This window comes from Poecilia mexicana, unplaced genomic scaffold (genome assembly GCF_051168715.1).
Source record: "Poecilia mexicana isolate PSO_F unplaced genomic scaffold, ASM5116871v1 scaffold_6, whole genome shotgun sequence".
NCBI lineage: Eukaryota > Metazoa > Chordata > Actinopteri > Cyprinodontiformes > Poeciliidae > Poecilia > Poecilia mexicana.
This window is the reverse complement of record NW_028263375.1, coordinates 15,774,170-15,788,048: the sequence shown is the minus strand read 5'-3', so window position 1 is coordinate 15,788,048 and position 13,879 is coordinate 15,774,170. Positions and strand designations below refer to the sequence as shown.

The window sequence follows — 13,879 nt, the reverse complement described above, 5'->3', positions numbered from 1 at the left end:
ACTATCTTGATTCAGATAAATTTTACCGTTCCAAATACAAATATGAAACATGAGACACTGGGAAACACAAAAAAACATATATCAGTACATTGTGATGTCTTGATCTTAATATATCAGAAAGCAAGCAGTTGGCTACTAGTTGCCTTTAATGAACAGTTCACCAACATTATGTAATGTTACTGAGTAGAGATGTTTTAGAAATAGCATACAATTACCGTAGCATTATGACAAACTGCATTGTGAAAAAACAACCCTTCCCAGACTGTGATAAAGGTTTTGACTCCCTCTTCTCCTACCGCCATAATTCTTAGACCGTTGTAGCCTACAGGTATCAGTGGCTGCATATTGGGGTGCTCCAGCATGCTACTATTTGTATTTATTTTTTTAAAATAAATTCAAACAAATTAACTGTGACGTAGACTGATTAAGCACCAACAACCAAAGCAATGAGCTGTTGAAGCGTGTGGATAATCTCTGTTTCATCAGAAACGTCTTAAAAGAGAATAGATCCCAACAAATCCAAAAGAAAACAGCTAAATATTTTAACAGAGATAAGAAAGCACCAAGGGGATAATGGTATCAGCATTATAAGAACAAGGTGGATAATATTCTCAGACTGATATTCTGAGAATATTAGTCCTTAACACAGCTGGCCAGGATTTTGAGTTCTAGGACCTTTGTTGCATTTCTCCCCTCCTTTCTGATAATTTTCTGCCTAAAAATTGCAAATAAAGGCCACTAATACTACAAAAACCTTTTTAAAAAATCACCAAGAAACATTGGGTGCGTTCACACTGCACCCTGAAGTGACCCAATTCCAATTTTTTTTACTAATGTGACCTGTATCCGATCTTTTCATGGCAGTGTGAACAGCACAGGTCGGATTCTTTTTCGAATGTGACCCATATCCGATACGTATCCGATTCAAATGCGACCTAACGTCCAGGTCACATTCATCTGAACTGAACGTCACTGTTTCTCAACAAATCTCACTATTCTGCGTCCTGATACACGCAAGCGGGAAGAAAAACAACAACCATGACGGACTATATTAGGATTAAGTTGTTAATATGCTGCTCGGCGCCGGACAACAACTTCAAATATGTAAGCAAAGCTCCACCGTTAGCCTCCATGTTTACTTCCGCAAACACTGAGCACTTCTTCTTTTTATGGCAGTTGGCAGAACACTGAGAACGCTGACGCTATTGCGCCCTCTACTGCGCATGCGGGACACTTTCAGGTTGTTTGCCCGTTTACACTGCAGAATGCATACAGGTCGCATTTACTGGCAGTGTGAACGGCCCCTGCAAAAAAATCTGAATTGCCAAAAAATCTGAATTGGGTCATTTCAGGCTTCAGTGTGAACGCACCCATTGAGTGCCAAGGTGATTTTGAAATAAAATAAAATAAAATATTTAAATAATTTAAAATGACCTTTTCATTCCTCCATAAACAAAGGTATATATTAGGTAAAACAGTGAGCTATAACATTAAAAGTAAAGGTAAAAGATAGCCTCATAGCGCATGGGGACAAGTAAAGGTGGGAGCCTCCTAAAGGTTAGGGTTGAGAGATCCAGCCTCACAACAGCGTTGTGGTCAATACTGGACATCAGAAGCTGGTCACCTACAAGTGTCCCCTGTCCAGCATATGACACTCTTTCTGTTCTGTGGATCTGGAGGGAAGAAAGAATAACACATTGAAGCATATCTCCGCTTCGCTGACTCTTTTCAAGAAATTAGATCAGTCATAAGAATCTTTACCTTCCCCCATCTCTTTGATTTTACATGGAATGATGTCACCACATTCCCTGAGTTGTTCCCACCAATCACAAGCAGCTCGTCAGCAGCGCCCAGGAAGTACAGAGTAGGAAGGTCCACATCAGCTCTTGTCAAGGTGGGAAGCAGTTCAGACCATGAGTCTAGATAGAGGCAGTACAGATGTCAGACGACTCTTTTGGACTGTGGATGTGTACCAGGCATAAACAATGGCATTTTGCAAACAACAACATACAGAGGAGTTGGAAGAGGACAAGAATAATGTAGAAAAGTTTTGTTTTTATTTAATGCACCTTGCTTTGTGTTGTACTGTAGCAATAATTTCTCTCCTGTCCTCTGGATGCTCCCCAGCACATAGATACACTCTCCAAGGCTGGCAGTGAGGGGGACGTCATGGGATAACGACACGGTGAACTGGAAGTCAGTGAGTGGTAATGGGGATACAAACCTAAGGCAGAAATTATGCACACAAATCATGGACATAATTTGAAAACATTTAGTCAGTATTTGATTCTGTATGTACAGTATAATACTCAGCCTGTGTGGACAGAAAATCAGCATTAAATTCAAAACTATACACTAAATGTCTTTCTTGTGTCGAATCTTGTGAAATTATCCGTCATGTGTGGCAGTGAGCTTGTGTCTGGGCTACCACGCATCCCTGGTAGCTGTTTCATAAGAGTCCAAACCTCCATGCATCCTCCCATGGATCGTATCGCTCCACTGCTGTGTACAGAGCTGTACTGGAGTCTGGAGACACCAGAGAATCCAAATACCAGCCTCCAAACGCATAAATAAAGCCTTCACAGGCCACTGCACTGAAGTGCCTTCTGTGCTGTAAAACAGAAAACATTGATAAATTGGTTTAATTATAAAAAATAAAGGGGAAAAAAATTAACTTTGGACAAAATAACCAGTTATATTATTGAGCTCAAGGCCTTTTATACCTTTATCAGAGGTGATGTAGCCACCCACGAATTGTTAAAGGGATTATACCTAAAGGAAGTCATAGTGAACTCCCAGCCTCTCTTCCTGCGCTGCCTGTAGCCTCCTATGACATACAAGTAGTTGTACAGCACTACTACGGTAAAACACCACTTATCGGCCCTGAAGGGAAGCTCTGTGACTGAGTGCCAGCCCTCACTGTCCTCTGAAAATTTCATGGTGAAAATGTTCCGGGCACGTTCTGTCTCCGGGTCGTTCCAGGAAGTCAGGTTTTCTTTCCTGAGGCTGCACAGGCACAGTTCTCCTTTTGCTCTCAGGTTGATGACTTCCTCCCTCTCCTCATGGCGCAGATACCTGACATATGACTCTGTCTCAGTTATTTCAGAGGTTTTAGTAAACCAGCGGATTGTAACTTCACACACCTGATCACGTGTTGCAGCTCCAGAAGGTTCCGGCTCAAATAAACGAACACCGTGTTTTTCAGCTCTAGACAGCAAATCTCCTGAGCAAGACTCAAGTATGATAACCAGTTAGATGGACTGAGTTCATGTTCCAGGGCTAACAGGCACCTCGAGACGAAGGCTTCAGCCAGAAGATAGCTGCCCACCTGAGGAGCAGAAAAGACGAGACAGTGACTGGATTTAGCCTTACACAACCTAATATTGACCAAGAAGGCTTCATGTTTGACTGGATACCTGGATGTGTACCCCCAGTTCTTCTTGGGGAACATTAAAATCATGATTGAAGCAGAACTCAAGGAGATTGTGGAAAATGGAGGAGGACACGTGATCCAGATGAATGTGGCTCTCTGAGGTTTCTCTCATGCTGGACTGGGACAAAGCTCTGAAGTACTCGCTGCACTCTGAAAGCTTTCGGAGGTCCACCTTTGTGAAATTAATGATTAAGCTGGATTTGTATTAACTAGTTTGGAAACTTATAAACTTATATGTACTCACATGAAAGGCATGTGTGCTCGTTTGGATCGTAACCTTGGCTCCATTTCTGTCTCCTAGGGGATATGTGCGGAGGGCCTCATTGGTTTCCCACTCTGAGTCTGCTTGATATAATCTTCTAGGAGGGATTTGGGTGGATGCTATCCAGTTGTTTACGACTAAATTAGCACCCAACAGCCTTTTAATTCCTTGTTTCAACCACAAGATCAAGCATTCGACGAGCATTATGAAACACTTTCCGATTGCATTAATCATACTGAGAGTGTTCCATTCATCTAAAGTTTGGGAAATTGATTCAGTGATCAAATGCAGCTTAAAATAAATAATTCAAGCATCCAGAATCATTAACTCAGTTTAGCACGTCCAAGAAAACCACAGTCCAATGGGAGGGGAAAACTCGATGCATGGTGGTCGTCAGCTTGATTTCTCCAAAAGACAACACCAAAGTCATTAAAGTATTCAAGAGCATATACACAAACAGAATAAACACAGATACAAAAAAAATCCTCTGGAGCAAATCTTTTCATTCTTTACTGGATCAAAATGTTACCAGGGAGTCTCTCGATCTTTGAGCAGAGCGGTCCATGTTGGCGGGTCTATTCTTAGATCTCGTAGGCGGAGCAAGTGTCAGGGACCCAGACTGCCCTCATGTCTTCACTAGGGTCTCAAAATACAGGTGCATTTCAAGAAATTAGAAATTTCACAAATTCATTTAAAGAGTAAAACCTGTATAGGCGCTGATAAACATTCCAGCACTTTATATTTATATTAAAAATTAAAGCCACCAGAGCTTTCTTAACATCTCACTACGGCAATAGATTAATCATCTCTGTGCCAGTTGATCATGCAAAAAGTCATGACAAAGTATTGAGTGTGCATACTGTAAAATAGATTAACATATTTTTCCACCAGGACCACATTTATGCATAAAGAAAAAAAATTCTTGTTTATGTATTAAAACTTTCTAAGAGCCTGAATTTACATTAGCAACAGGAGCAAACAAATATTCCACTCTATAATGAAACTATATACTACTTTCAATTTAATCAAATTATTAAAATAAATGATATTCTAATTTGGAAAACTTGATCTGTACTTTGCAATTTAAAGGAAGATTCCATCATGGTGATTAAGAAACAAAACTCATAGACAAGCAGCCATTTGGACTCCGAGGACAAGTTTAATAAGTTTAGGATTTGTCTTGTTTGTGGGGAAAAAAAAAAAAAAAAGAAACATCCAAACATATGCAAGTAGTCATAGAATGATGTAACAGAAAAAAGGTTTTTGATTAAAAATTGAGACCCTTTTTTACAAAAATTACATCAAGCATTTAAATAAATAACATATTTGTAGAGACAATATAAACAAAGTCTCTAGACAAGGTAAAAACCATCTTTTGAAATCAAATAACACACAACCTTACATTTCAGTGCTTGTTGTACAATTAACTAATCATTACAGTCATGAACGCAATAATGAGCATGAATATTGTACATGAGCAGACAGAAAGGTTAAACAGGTGAAGCAGAAGCAATCAGTTAGTAACTGGAAAAAAATGTTGGGGCAAAAAAAAAATAAATAAATAAATTAAAAAAAAAAATATCCCCAAAACAACCGAGTAAAAGTAAAAAATAAAATAAATTAACAACATAAACCGTACGATTACTTCCATGGTTACATGAACAGTATCAATGACTACTGTGATACAGTGTTTAATACGAGTATGATTTAAATTTTATACAGTACTGAAGAATATCTGGAGAATTTTTTTTTTTTTTTTTTCAAAAAAGATAACATGGAGCATGTAAGTCTCAAGGAAATCAGTTTTGATACAAAGGGATGGAATTAATCACATTCACCATTAGGAGTATATACATCCTAATGTGGAGAGAACATCAAAACAACTGAAGTAGAATAAATAAAAAGAAACAAAAAAACAACAACATTAATGGGTTACAAACAAGCGTTCTATTCCAAAAAAGCTTTGTAGTTTGGACTCATTTACTAAAATGATGAAATTTACAGTCCAACGTGAAGACAATAATTCTCTGGCAAGACAAAAGATTAAACATGCATGGATGTCACAAAGTGGTCCAGAACTGGTTAACTTAAGAGTATAATAGCCAAAAATATACTGAGTGGTTATCAACTCATAACTCTTCATATAAAAGTGTTAAACAAATTGAATGTGTGCATTTTCTCAAAACATCTTTTTACATTCTTGTTTTTACACTCACAAATTATAATCAGACAAATTAAAGATAGTATAAAAAAAAAAAATCTTTGCATAGCCATTAGCAGAGCTGGAGAGGTGGTAAACACGGAAAAAGACAGTACATTCTGATTTTCAGATGGAGGAATTTAGGAGAAGAGCTTTTTCTGCTTGAAGTAGGCATCAAAACGGCTCTGAGCATAATCCTGCAAAAAAAAAAAAAAAAAAAAAAAAAAAAAAGACATTGGCAAAACCGTTATTAAAATGTATAAGACAACAAAATTTAAATGTCTCACTTGAACTTCATAAAAGTAACCACATGCAATGGAAAATGTTGAATTTTTGATGATAATGGAGAAGGAAAACACTAGCCCTTTTTATATCTTTCTGTAAGGACTTTAATTCAAATGATAAAGACATGTCAAATGAAAGGAAAATAATTTATAATCTCAAAAATAAGAATATTCTTTTGAGTACAGGTGGCATCAGCTTTATATAAATACTTCAAGTATCTTCAATAAAAGAATGTAATTGATTCATATAACAATTTTCATATGATTTATGCGATTGATCTTTTCAATTAAAGTTGTGTCAACAGTCTTACTGTGGATTTTCAAGGAAATAAGCTGCATTTACAGACAAAAACTAATGAAAATGTGGATTAGAAAACAACAACAAAAATTCTCAATGAAAAAGCCTAAATATTTCTTCACCGTTTCTTGTCCTGCACTTGCAGTTTCAAAGTACGGATCCTAATCATTCTGAAATATTTACAAAAATTAAAAACATGAAGTTAAATAAGGTATGCATAATGTGCAATTATGCACACTGTGGCTACAATATGAATAGCATCTACTGGTAGGGATTTAAGCAAATTACTACACTTAACCAGTAAATGCTGCATACAACTATATTATTTAAAATATTTGAATAATCAAGAATCACATAGGTTTCATTTAAATTAACGACCAAACTTTTCTTTCAATAAAATTAATTTGCAATTAGATTCTTGATTGCTCAAATATTTCTAAAACAAAAAGTTAAAAACTGAAACAATTGTTTAAAAAGATAGCTAAAACAAATTAAGTTCATGTGCTGAAAAACCAAAACAAAGCCTTACCATATAGCCAAACTCAATCTTGGATAACTTGGCCTGAATGATGGACCACAGTCCCCAGAGGAAATGCGATGCTAATGCATATCTACAGTAAATTATAAAGACAACACAGGTTTAGCAGTGTGCAGATTCTTCAGACACTTGAATAAAAGAATATCCTCGCTGCAGTGAAGCATTTCTAAAAGTGTCACCTGTTTGCTTCAATTATCATATCCTCTTCAATTTGTGTCTGATCCAGGTCACTCTTAGTGTGTCGACTTTGCTCAGCCAAATAACTTCTGATGAAGTGAAGCTGAAACGATAGTAAAAAGAAAGTTTTGGTTTTGCATGTTAAAAAAAATCTACAAGAAATAATTTATAGTTGGCACACTGACTGAATTTTACTGAAACGCTTCATTTATTTGAATCTCTCATGATCTCTATTCAATTACCACGTTTTTACCACTAGATGTCACTCTACAACAAGCACAGCATCTGCTGGGGGTGAATTTAAATGTGTAAAGTGTTGCATATCCTCCGAGTTTAAAATTACCCATTGCAGTGATCAATGATTTAAAAAAAGTTAATTTGCTTAAGAGTCAAATTGTTGCTGAAGACTTAGAAAAAAAAAAATAAATAAAAAATAAAAAAAAACGTTTTGAAGCTCAAATTCAATTACAAAAATACTTTATTGATCCCAAAGGAAAATTTAATAGTTCAAAAGAGAAATTAAATCAAGTTACACAATTAATTGGCCATATCCATTTAAAAATTTAGAGAAAAAAAAAAAGAAAACAGAAAATTTGTAACATTGTCTGTGATTTTGTTATCGAAGTGAATAATATATTGAGTTTTTTTGTTGCAATATCACCCACCACTCAGTTAAACTGTGTTTTACAGTCATTAGTATATAGAACGTCACCAGACATCATCTCTAATTTACATGGTTAAGATGAACAGTCTTCCTCATTGCCATGACTTTGACTGACCTGCTGCTCTCTGGTCGGATAGTTCTCAGGTGTGACTTTGTAAAACGGCCACTCATTCCACGTGTAATCATACGTCCACTCGCAGAAATGGTTCCCAAAGTCAAAACCCCTTCAAAACATGAAAAATTTTCGCGTTAGCATTGTTACATGCGAGTCCAAATTAGACATTTCTGAACAAAAGGGCTTCTTTAGAGCTTACTCAACCCAAGTCTTGTGTTTCCAATGAATTTATAACTGAAGTGCTCATTTTACCTGTAATTGTAACTGCTATATTCAAAGTCAATCAGCATCAGTTTTTCTGTCGATGTGTGGTCCCTGTCGTCCAGGATAAGGATGTTTCCTGCAAGAGTCAAACAATCATGATACACAGTTCAAGGAAACACTTTCTGCTTCAGCTGACATCAGGTTTAATATTAATATTGCTATCAGGGTTGAAAGTGTGGCTGGAGAAAAAAACATTAATGTATGGGAAACTTCCACAGACAAAATAGTTGCATTTTTACCTTCTTGGACATCATTATGACAAAACACCACTGGTGATGGAGTCGCTGCCAGCAAAGAACTGTTAATGAAACAGCCAGAGAACCGGAAAAGACAATAAACAGGAAAAGAGCACAGTAAATGCATCAGTGTTGCATATGCAGATATTGCCACAAAATTAAACTCAAATATTTAGAAAATGGACACAAAGAAAATGTTATCAACAAGGAATTGGCACCAACGCCGATATCAGCCCAATATTAGCAGTTTTTTAACATGTCAGTATAGATGCAATAAGTAAAATTACGCCGATTTTAAGAACCAGTATTTATTTCCATCTTAATGCTGGAAATAACCTCTCCTCCTCTGGAGCGGGAGGAGGAGAGGCTGGTCAAGTGACAGTGATGCAGTTCAGGATTGTGGGACGTTTAACTGAAGCAGAGAAACGATGGTGAAGTCAGCAATGTGGTTGTTTTCTAGTAAAATATACATATAAAATATTGGTAAGTATATGCATCAGCCATAACATAGGATATCAATTTTGGCTCACATTCTCATATCATTTATGCTTTGATGCTGTAAAAGAAAAAAAAAAAAAAAAACAAACAAAAAAACACTTTTGAAGTGGAGAGTGCATTACTTGTGTATTTTTCTCCAGTTCTTTAACACGTTATACAGTCTGATGTACTTTTCCTTAACATTGCATAATTCACAGAATTGACTTGAAAAATAAAAGCAAACACTAAAATACTATAAACAACACAAAGAAAAGCTACAGGAAAAACAAAACATCCCCTAAAGTCTTCTGTGCAAGTGTCAAAAGACTTATGAAATTAATCCATCTGAGATGAGATAAGAACAGCTGACAGAGCAGATTTAAATGGGTTACAATAAATCTCGTACTAATCCTGCTTCAAAGGAAGACGCAGAGATATCTACAAGATAACATCTGTTTTCACAACAACACAAAACAGATAAACAGTGGCCTGTTCCTGCTCTGGTTCGGACTTTCGAACTATGAGGAGGAATCAGAAGTGAAGTCGTGGAAATAGAGGTTCAAAGGTCGTTAACTGGTCTGAGAACAAAGAACATTTAGACTTGTGTTTTCCGCACAAAGAAGTGTTAGTGTAGAGCCTTCCTCCCACCAGCTGTTGCTTTATATCCAGCAAGCCTAGTATGTACATCTCTGCTGTCACTTGCAGCTTTTTCACTTTCTTGTAAATAGTTTGCTGCCGTTTCTCATACACAAATAAATTATCCTACTCCACAACATTTCTTTCAATCTGAATATAATTTTTTTTACATACATTTTTTTTTTGTCTTACTTTCTGTTTTTATATTTCCATCCTGGTGTGAATCTGCTTGCTTCAGCTGGTCTGTCACTTTGCTACTGCAACACCTGAATTTCCCCATTGGGAGATAATAAAGGTAACTTCTATTTCTAATAATGAAGTAACGTTAAACTATCAAATCTTTCATCTCTGTGCAGTAAATGTCTTGCTGTGCCTCATTCATCTTAAACAAGCTCAAGCTACTGATGCGTCCACACACAGGCGGTGAGAGGGAAGTGAACATATCAATCTTTCACTACTATCATTACTGACACATGTGAGGAATTGTGAAGGAGACACAAGTCACTGTACCCCTAACTCTCCAATACAAATATGAATGAATTAATAAGAACCAAATGTATAAACATACACACATTTATAGTCTGCATCCCAACTGAAATGTAGGGATGGATGATACTGTATCGTTATGTCACACCAAGTGGAAAAGAAAAGGAAAAGTGGAACGATACAATCTGGATTTCCTTTGATAGAAAACTTCACCCAATATGAATAATGAACTTAATGGCTTGATAACTAGGATGATCTGGAATGTCTCTTAAGATTGGAATGGACTGAAATTACGTTTCTAAAAGGACATTTCTGTAAAGTGCCAAGAGATTATGTACTGTGAATAGGTGCTATGTAAATAATCTTAACTGAAATTAATTACTTTTGCAATTGGAACTTTTTTCCCTGCTTTTGAGTGCAAGTCGATGCCACATTTGTTTGAAAATAGGATAAGAAGCAATTATTTTGTTCTGTTTAGCTGTGTTGCGTACCATAACTAGTGATGTAGCCTACTTGATAAAGGGTAAGCTTTACTTAAAGAGTATTACATGTGTGTCAGTCTGTGCGCTGGGACACTTTTCTTTAGTAAAAATGATTTAATGAGTTTTATAAGGATCTATATTGTCTTTAAAGTATATGCCGCAAAATATTTTGCTAAAACTTTAAGTTAATACCATATGGCCAGACTCACCGGAGACTCTTTAGCTCAGCAGGCAGATCAAACTGCATCAGTTTATTGTACTTTTTCACATGTGTTTCACGCACAAAATTAATCTTCATCACTTCATCCATGTATCTTTAAAAACAGCAGAGAGGACAACAAATACATGTAAATAAAAACATTAACTGTCCAGAAAGAAAAGTAGGACTCTGTCTTGTTCTTACTTGTCAATGGTCCCGAACAGCCACTTGGGCTCTTTGTTAAAGGGCATTACCATGCCATGAAAGCGTGCCAGTTTGGTGGCGATCTCAGATGAAATGACCGGGTCTGAGAGCTGTTCTGTGAGCATGCGGGTGTTCTAGGAAAAGACAGAGAGACTCAGAAAATAACTAACAATCAAAGAGATATTGTCCGGAGTATCAGAAAGAGCATTTGGACTAAAAATGTTGCGCACCGGTAAGTACTGCTCCAAACGTCCTTCTGGAAAGATACCATAAAGCTTTGGCCCCAAAGTTCGCTCTGCCAAAATAGCAAACATCACACTTTCCAGTACCAGAGAATCCACACCCTGAGTGGGGAAAAAAAAAAAATCGATTAGGATATGTTTATTTTATTCTTACAAAGCAAGAACTAGAGCATTAACAAATATTAGCAGTGAGGCCGTCTCATGGCCAAACACAGATTCTTGATGACCTCTACTAAGTCTACCAACCTGCAAGATGGCACCGTAGACTCTCAGCAGCACCTGCCGGGGTTCTTCCCCCAAACATGGGACATGGTCAGGCAAGCAACATAGGTACAGTAGATTACTCAGTCCACCACTAAGAAAACAAAGACAATTTTTATATTAGAGGTTACATAATTTACTGCACAGAATGTTCATAAAGATTGTCAAAAGTTTGCCTGACAAAAAAACACTTCCTGATATGCTGAATATGATTTTCTCCCCCGGGCGGAGCATGCTGTGGAAATGCAACAAGGAGAAAGAAAAAGAAGAAAGAAAAAAAAAAGAAGCTAAACTCCTCTGGAGCCGGGGATAGTTACATGCTAACATATTTTGGAGTTTCTATAAAACCCTGTCCTGATGCATGATTTCTCCCTGCAACTGATATCTTTTCCCCAGCAAGTTATATTCTCTCTTAGTGATGGAAAGTCTGGCTCTTTTCAGAAAGCCAGTTCTTTTGGATGCTTTTGAGCATGACCCATCACTAATCTCTCTTACCTGAAAGGAAGACCCTGCATCACTGTCCCTGCTGCAGGCCTCTGGTCTGTCTCCTCCCTGACCTTTCTCTCTCTACTGTGGCAATAAAGATTTCTTTTAAATTTGTGGAAACAATAGCGAGCACAACTTCTGTACAGAAATGAGAGAGGATCGAGTTTATTCCTAGGATTAACTAACCAGCAGGGGATGTAACCTAGGTAACATTAGTATTCTTGTTAACTAGAATACTAATGATACTTTAACAAGCTGATTAGCTATCATGGCAAGTTAGCATGGATTAACTAGTCATAAATTTGCTAACATTGTCTACATTGTTGGCTCTGTCCAGTTAGCTGGCACACACTGTGCAGCTCCTCTCAGCAGCATGTTCCCTATGGCTGATTCACAAATGACACAGCGCTAGCTCCAAGCTACACTGTTTGTGTTTCTGCCTTGCTCAGCTATGGAATGGACTGCACCGTAATTACCCATAACATCAAAGAGACAATTTAAACTGTATCCGCAGGGCAGCACACACTACTGCAGGGTGCAGCACTGCCTTCTGGTAAGGTTAGATCCAATCCTGTATCATGTATGCTCATTGTGCATTCATGTTAACAGAACAGGGACACTGGCCCCTGTAATGGCCTTTGTAAAACCGCCCATGATGTTGGCTCAAAGCAGTAAGGGATGGCTGGTGGGATAGTCAAAGTCCATAAACAGGATGCTCGTACTCAAAAACCCTGTGATGTGGCTGAATTAAAACAATTTGGCAAAGAAGAGTTATCCAAAAGTTATTCACAGCGATACAAAGAGAACATCACCAAGTTATCCCAAACACTTGGTGGTACTTGTTATTCCAAAGGGTAGAAACCAAACCCGCTGTCTCCAATGTCCCTTTTTACTAAAAGTTCAAAGAGCCATTGCAACACGATGACACTGCTGATTGGTACAACATTGGAAGTGGAAAGAAATCAAATTATAAAACAAAAATACAAAAGAAGTTAGGAATATTGTGTTCCCTTCATTTTAGCAAACATTACAAAAATGTTTCTACTAATTTATCCCACCTTTTACAGATAACTGTCAATAATTACCTGACAATACTAATTTGAAAATCCGCTTCTTGAACAGTTTTCCATGATCCAGACAAAAAGTCCCTGCACCACAAAAACGCTCTGCTTTTTGTATCTCGGTCGACCTCTTCGCTTCTCCCATCCCGAAAAGACTCAGCTTCTGAGTCGTCATCTACCTGAGGACTCGGGGTCCTCAGGTGTCTCTCACTGGCCAAAAGCGAGGCCACCACTCGCATCCTCTCTCCCGAAGGGCAGACGCTTTCCGGGGAAAGGGTGTGGCTGGAAATGTTGCTGCTGCGGAGCCCTGGTCCCGTTTTCTCAGCTCTGTCCAAATCATTCGCGCCGGAGTTACTATGGGTCGCATTTCGACCAGACTGCATCGTGGGTTTCCGGGTGAGGAGTAAATGAACACCGCCGTAAAATGTCGGTCTGATGAGGCAGCGCAATGGGCTCGCTGACACACACTTTTCACCAACAAAGCTGCTCAACCGAAAGAGCCAAGCATAGCTGGATGTCCTGAACCGCATGAAACGCGCTGGGCGGCTTTAAATATGATGTATTCAAATTACTTTTTATTACCCTTGCAAGCGCAGCAAACAGCAATGTCTATAACCGAAGCTTAGTAATCAACATCCAATCACACTTCAAGGAGAATCTTGGAATTGTTCTCATTGGTTAGTGGGATAATACGTAATGTATACGTCACTAGAAACGTTAGGTCTCTCGCTTCCTGAAGGCTTTTTGGGCAGTGTAGTCCTTTCCGACACTCGAAAAGAGACAAGCAGCTCTTCGGTACCCTGAGAAAATTGGGCCAGAGGTCCCTCTCCTGCCCAATGTGTTCAAATAATAATGGCTTGATCCGTAAATACAG

At 37.9% G+C, this 13,879-nt stretch overlaps 2 protein-coding genes across 2 annotated transcripts; both read right to left on the bottom strand.

Annotated features, from left to right (window-relative positions):
- Positions 1 to 128: 128 nt before the first annotated feature.
- LOC106906048 (kelch repeat and BTB domain-containing protein 2) lies at positions 129 to 4,731 on the bottom strand. The gene is made up of 8 exons (XM_014971134.2): positions 3,678 to 4,731; positions 3,417 to 3,605; positions 3,144 to 3,328; positions 2,724 to 3,075; positions 2,466 to 2,611; positions 2,070 to 2,224; positions 1,762 to 1,919; positions 129 to 1,673 (listed from the first exon to the last, which is right to left on the bottom strand). The coding sequence occupies exons 1-8, from the start codon at positions 3,927 to 3,929 to the stop codon at positions 1,491 to 1,493; spliced, it is 1,620 nt and encodes a 539-aa protein (XP_014826620.2). The 5' UTR covers positions 3,930 to 4,731; the 3' UTR covers positions 129 to 1,490.
- Positions 4,732 to 4,834: 103 nt separating this feature from the next.
- Positions 4,835 to 13,645, bottom strand: chkb (choline kinase beta). Its single transcript, XM_014971144.2, has 11 exons — positions 13,030 to 13,645; positions 11,444 to 11,552; positions 11,186 to 11,299; positions 10,956 to 11,089; positions 10,762 to 10,866; positions 8,475 to 8,533; positions 8,224 to 8,311; positions 7,972 to 8,080; positions 7,195 to 7,295; positions 7,007 to 7,088; positions 4,835 to 6,092 (listed from the first exon to the last, which is right to left on the bottom strand). The coding sequence occupies exons 1-11, from the start codon at positions 13,533 to 13,535 to the stop codon at positions 6,036 to 6,038; spliced, it is 1,464 nt and encodes a 487-aa protein (XP_014826630.2). The 5' UTR covers positions 13,536 to 13,645; the 3' UTR covers positions 4,835 to 6,035.
- Positions 13,646 to 13,879: the final 234 nt, after the last annotated feature.

Coding starts and splice junctions, on each gene's coding strand:
- chkb (XM_014971144.2), bottom strand. CDS start 13,535: ATGCGGTTCAGGACATCCAGCTATGCTTGGCTCTTTCGGTTGAGCAGC. Junction 11,553..13,029: donor TTTCAAATTAGTATTGTCAG/GTAATTATTGAC, acceptor TTGTTTTCTTAG/TGGTGGACTGAGTAATCTAC. Junction 10,867..10,955: donor CTGTTCGGGACCATTGACAA/GTAAGAACAAGA, acceptor CTGTTTTTAAAG/ATACATGGATGAAGTGATGA.
- LOC106906048 (XM_014971134.2), bottom strand. CDS start 3,929: ATGATTAATGCAATCGGAAAGTGTTTCATAATGCTCGTCGAATGCTTG. Junction 3,606..3,677: donor CGAGCACACATGCCTTTCAT/GTGAGTACATAT, acceptor AATTTCACAAAG/GTGGACCTCCGAAAGCTTTC. Junction 1,920..2,069: donor ACAGTACAACACAAAGCAAG/GTGCATTAAATA, acceptor GCCTCTATCTAG/ACTCATGGTCTGAACTGCTT.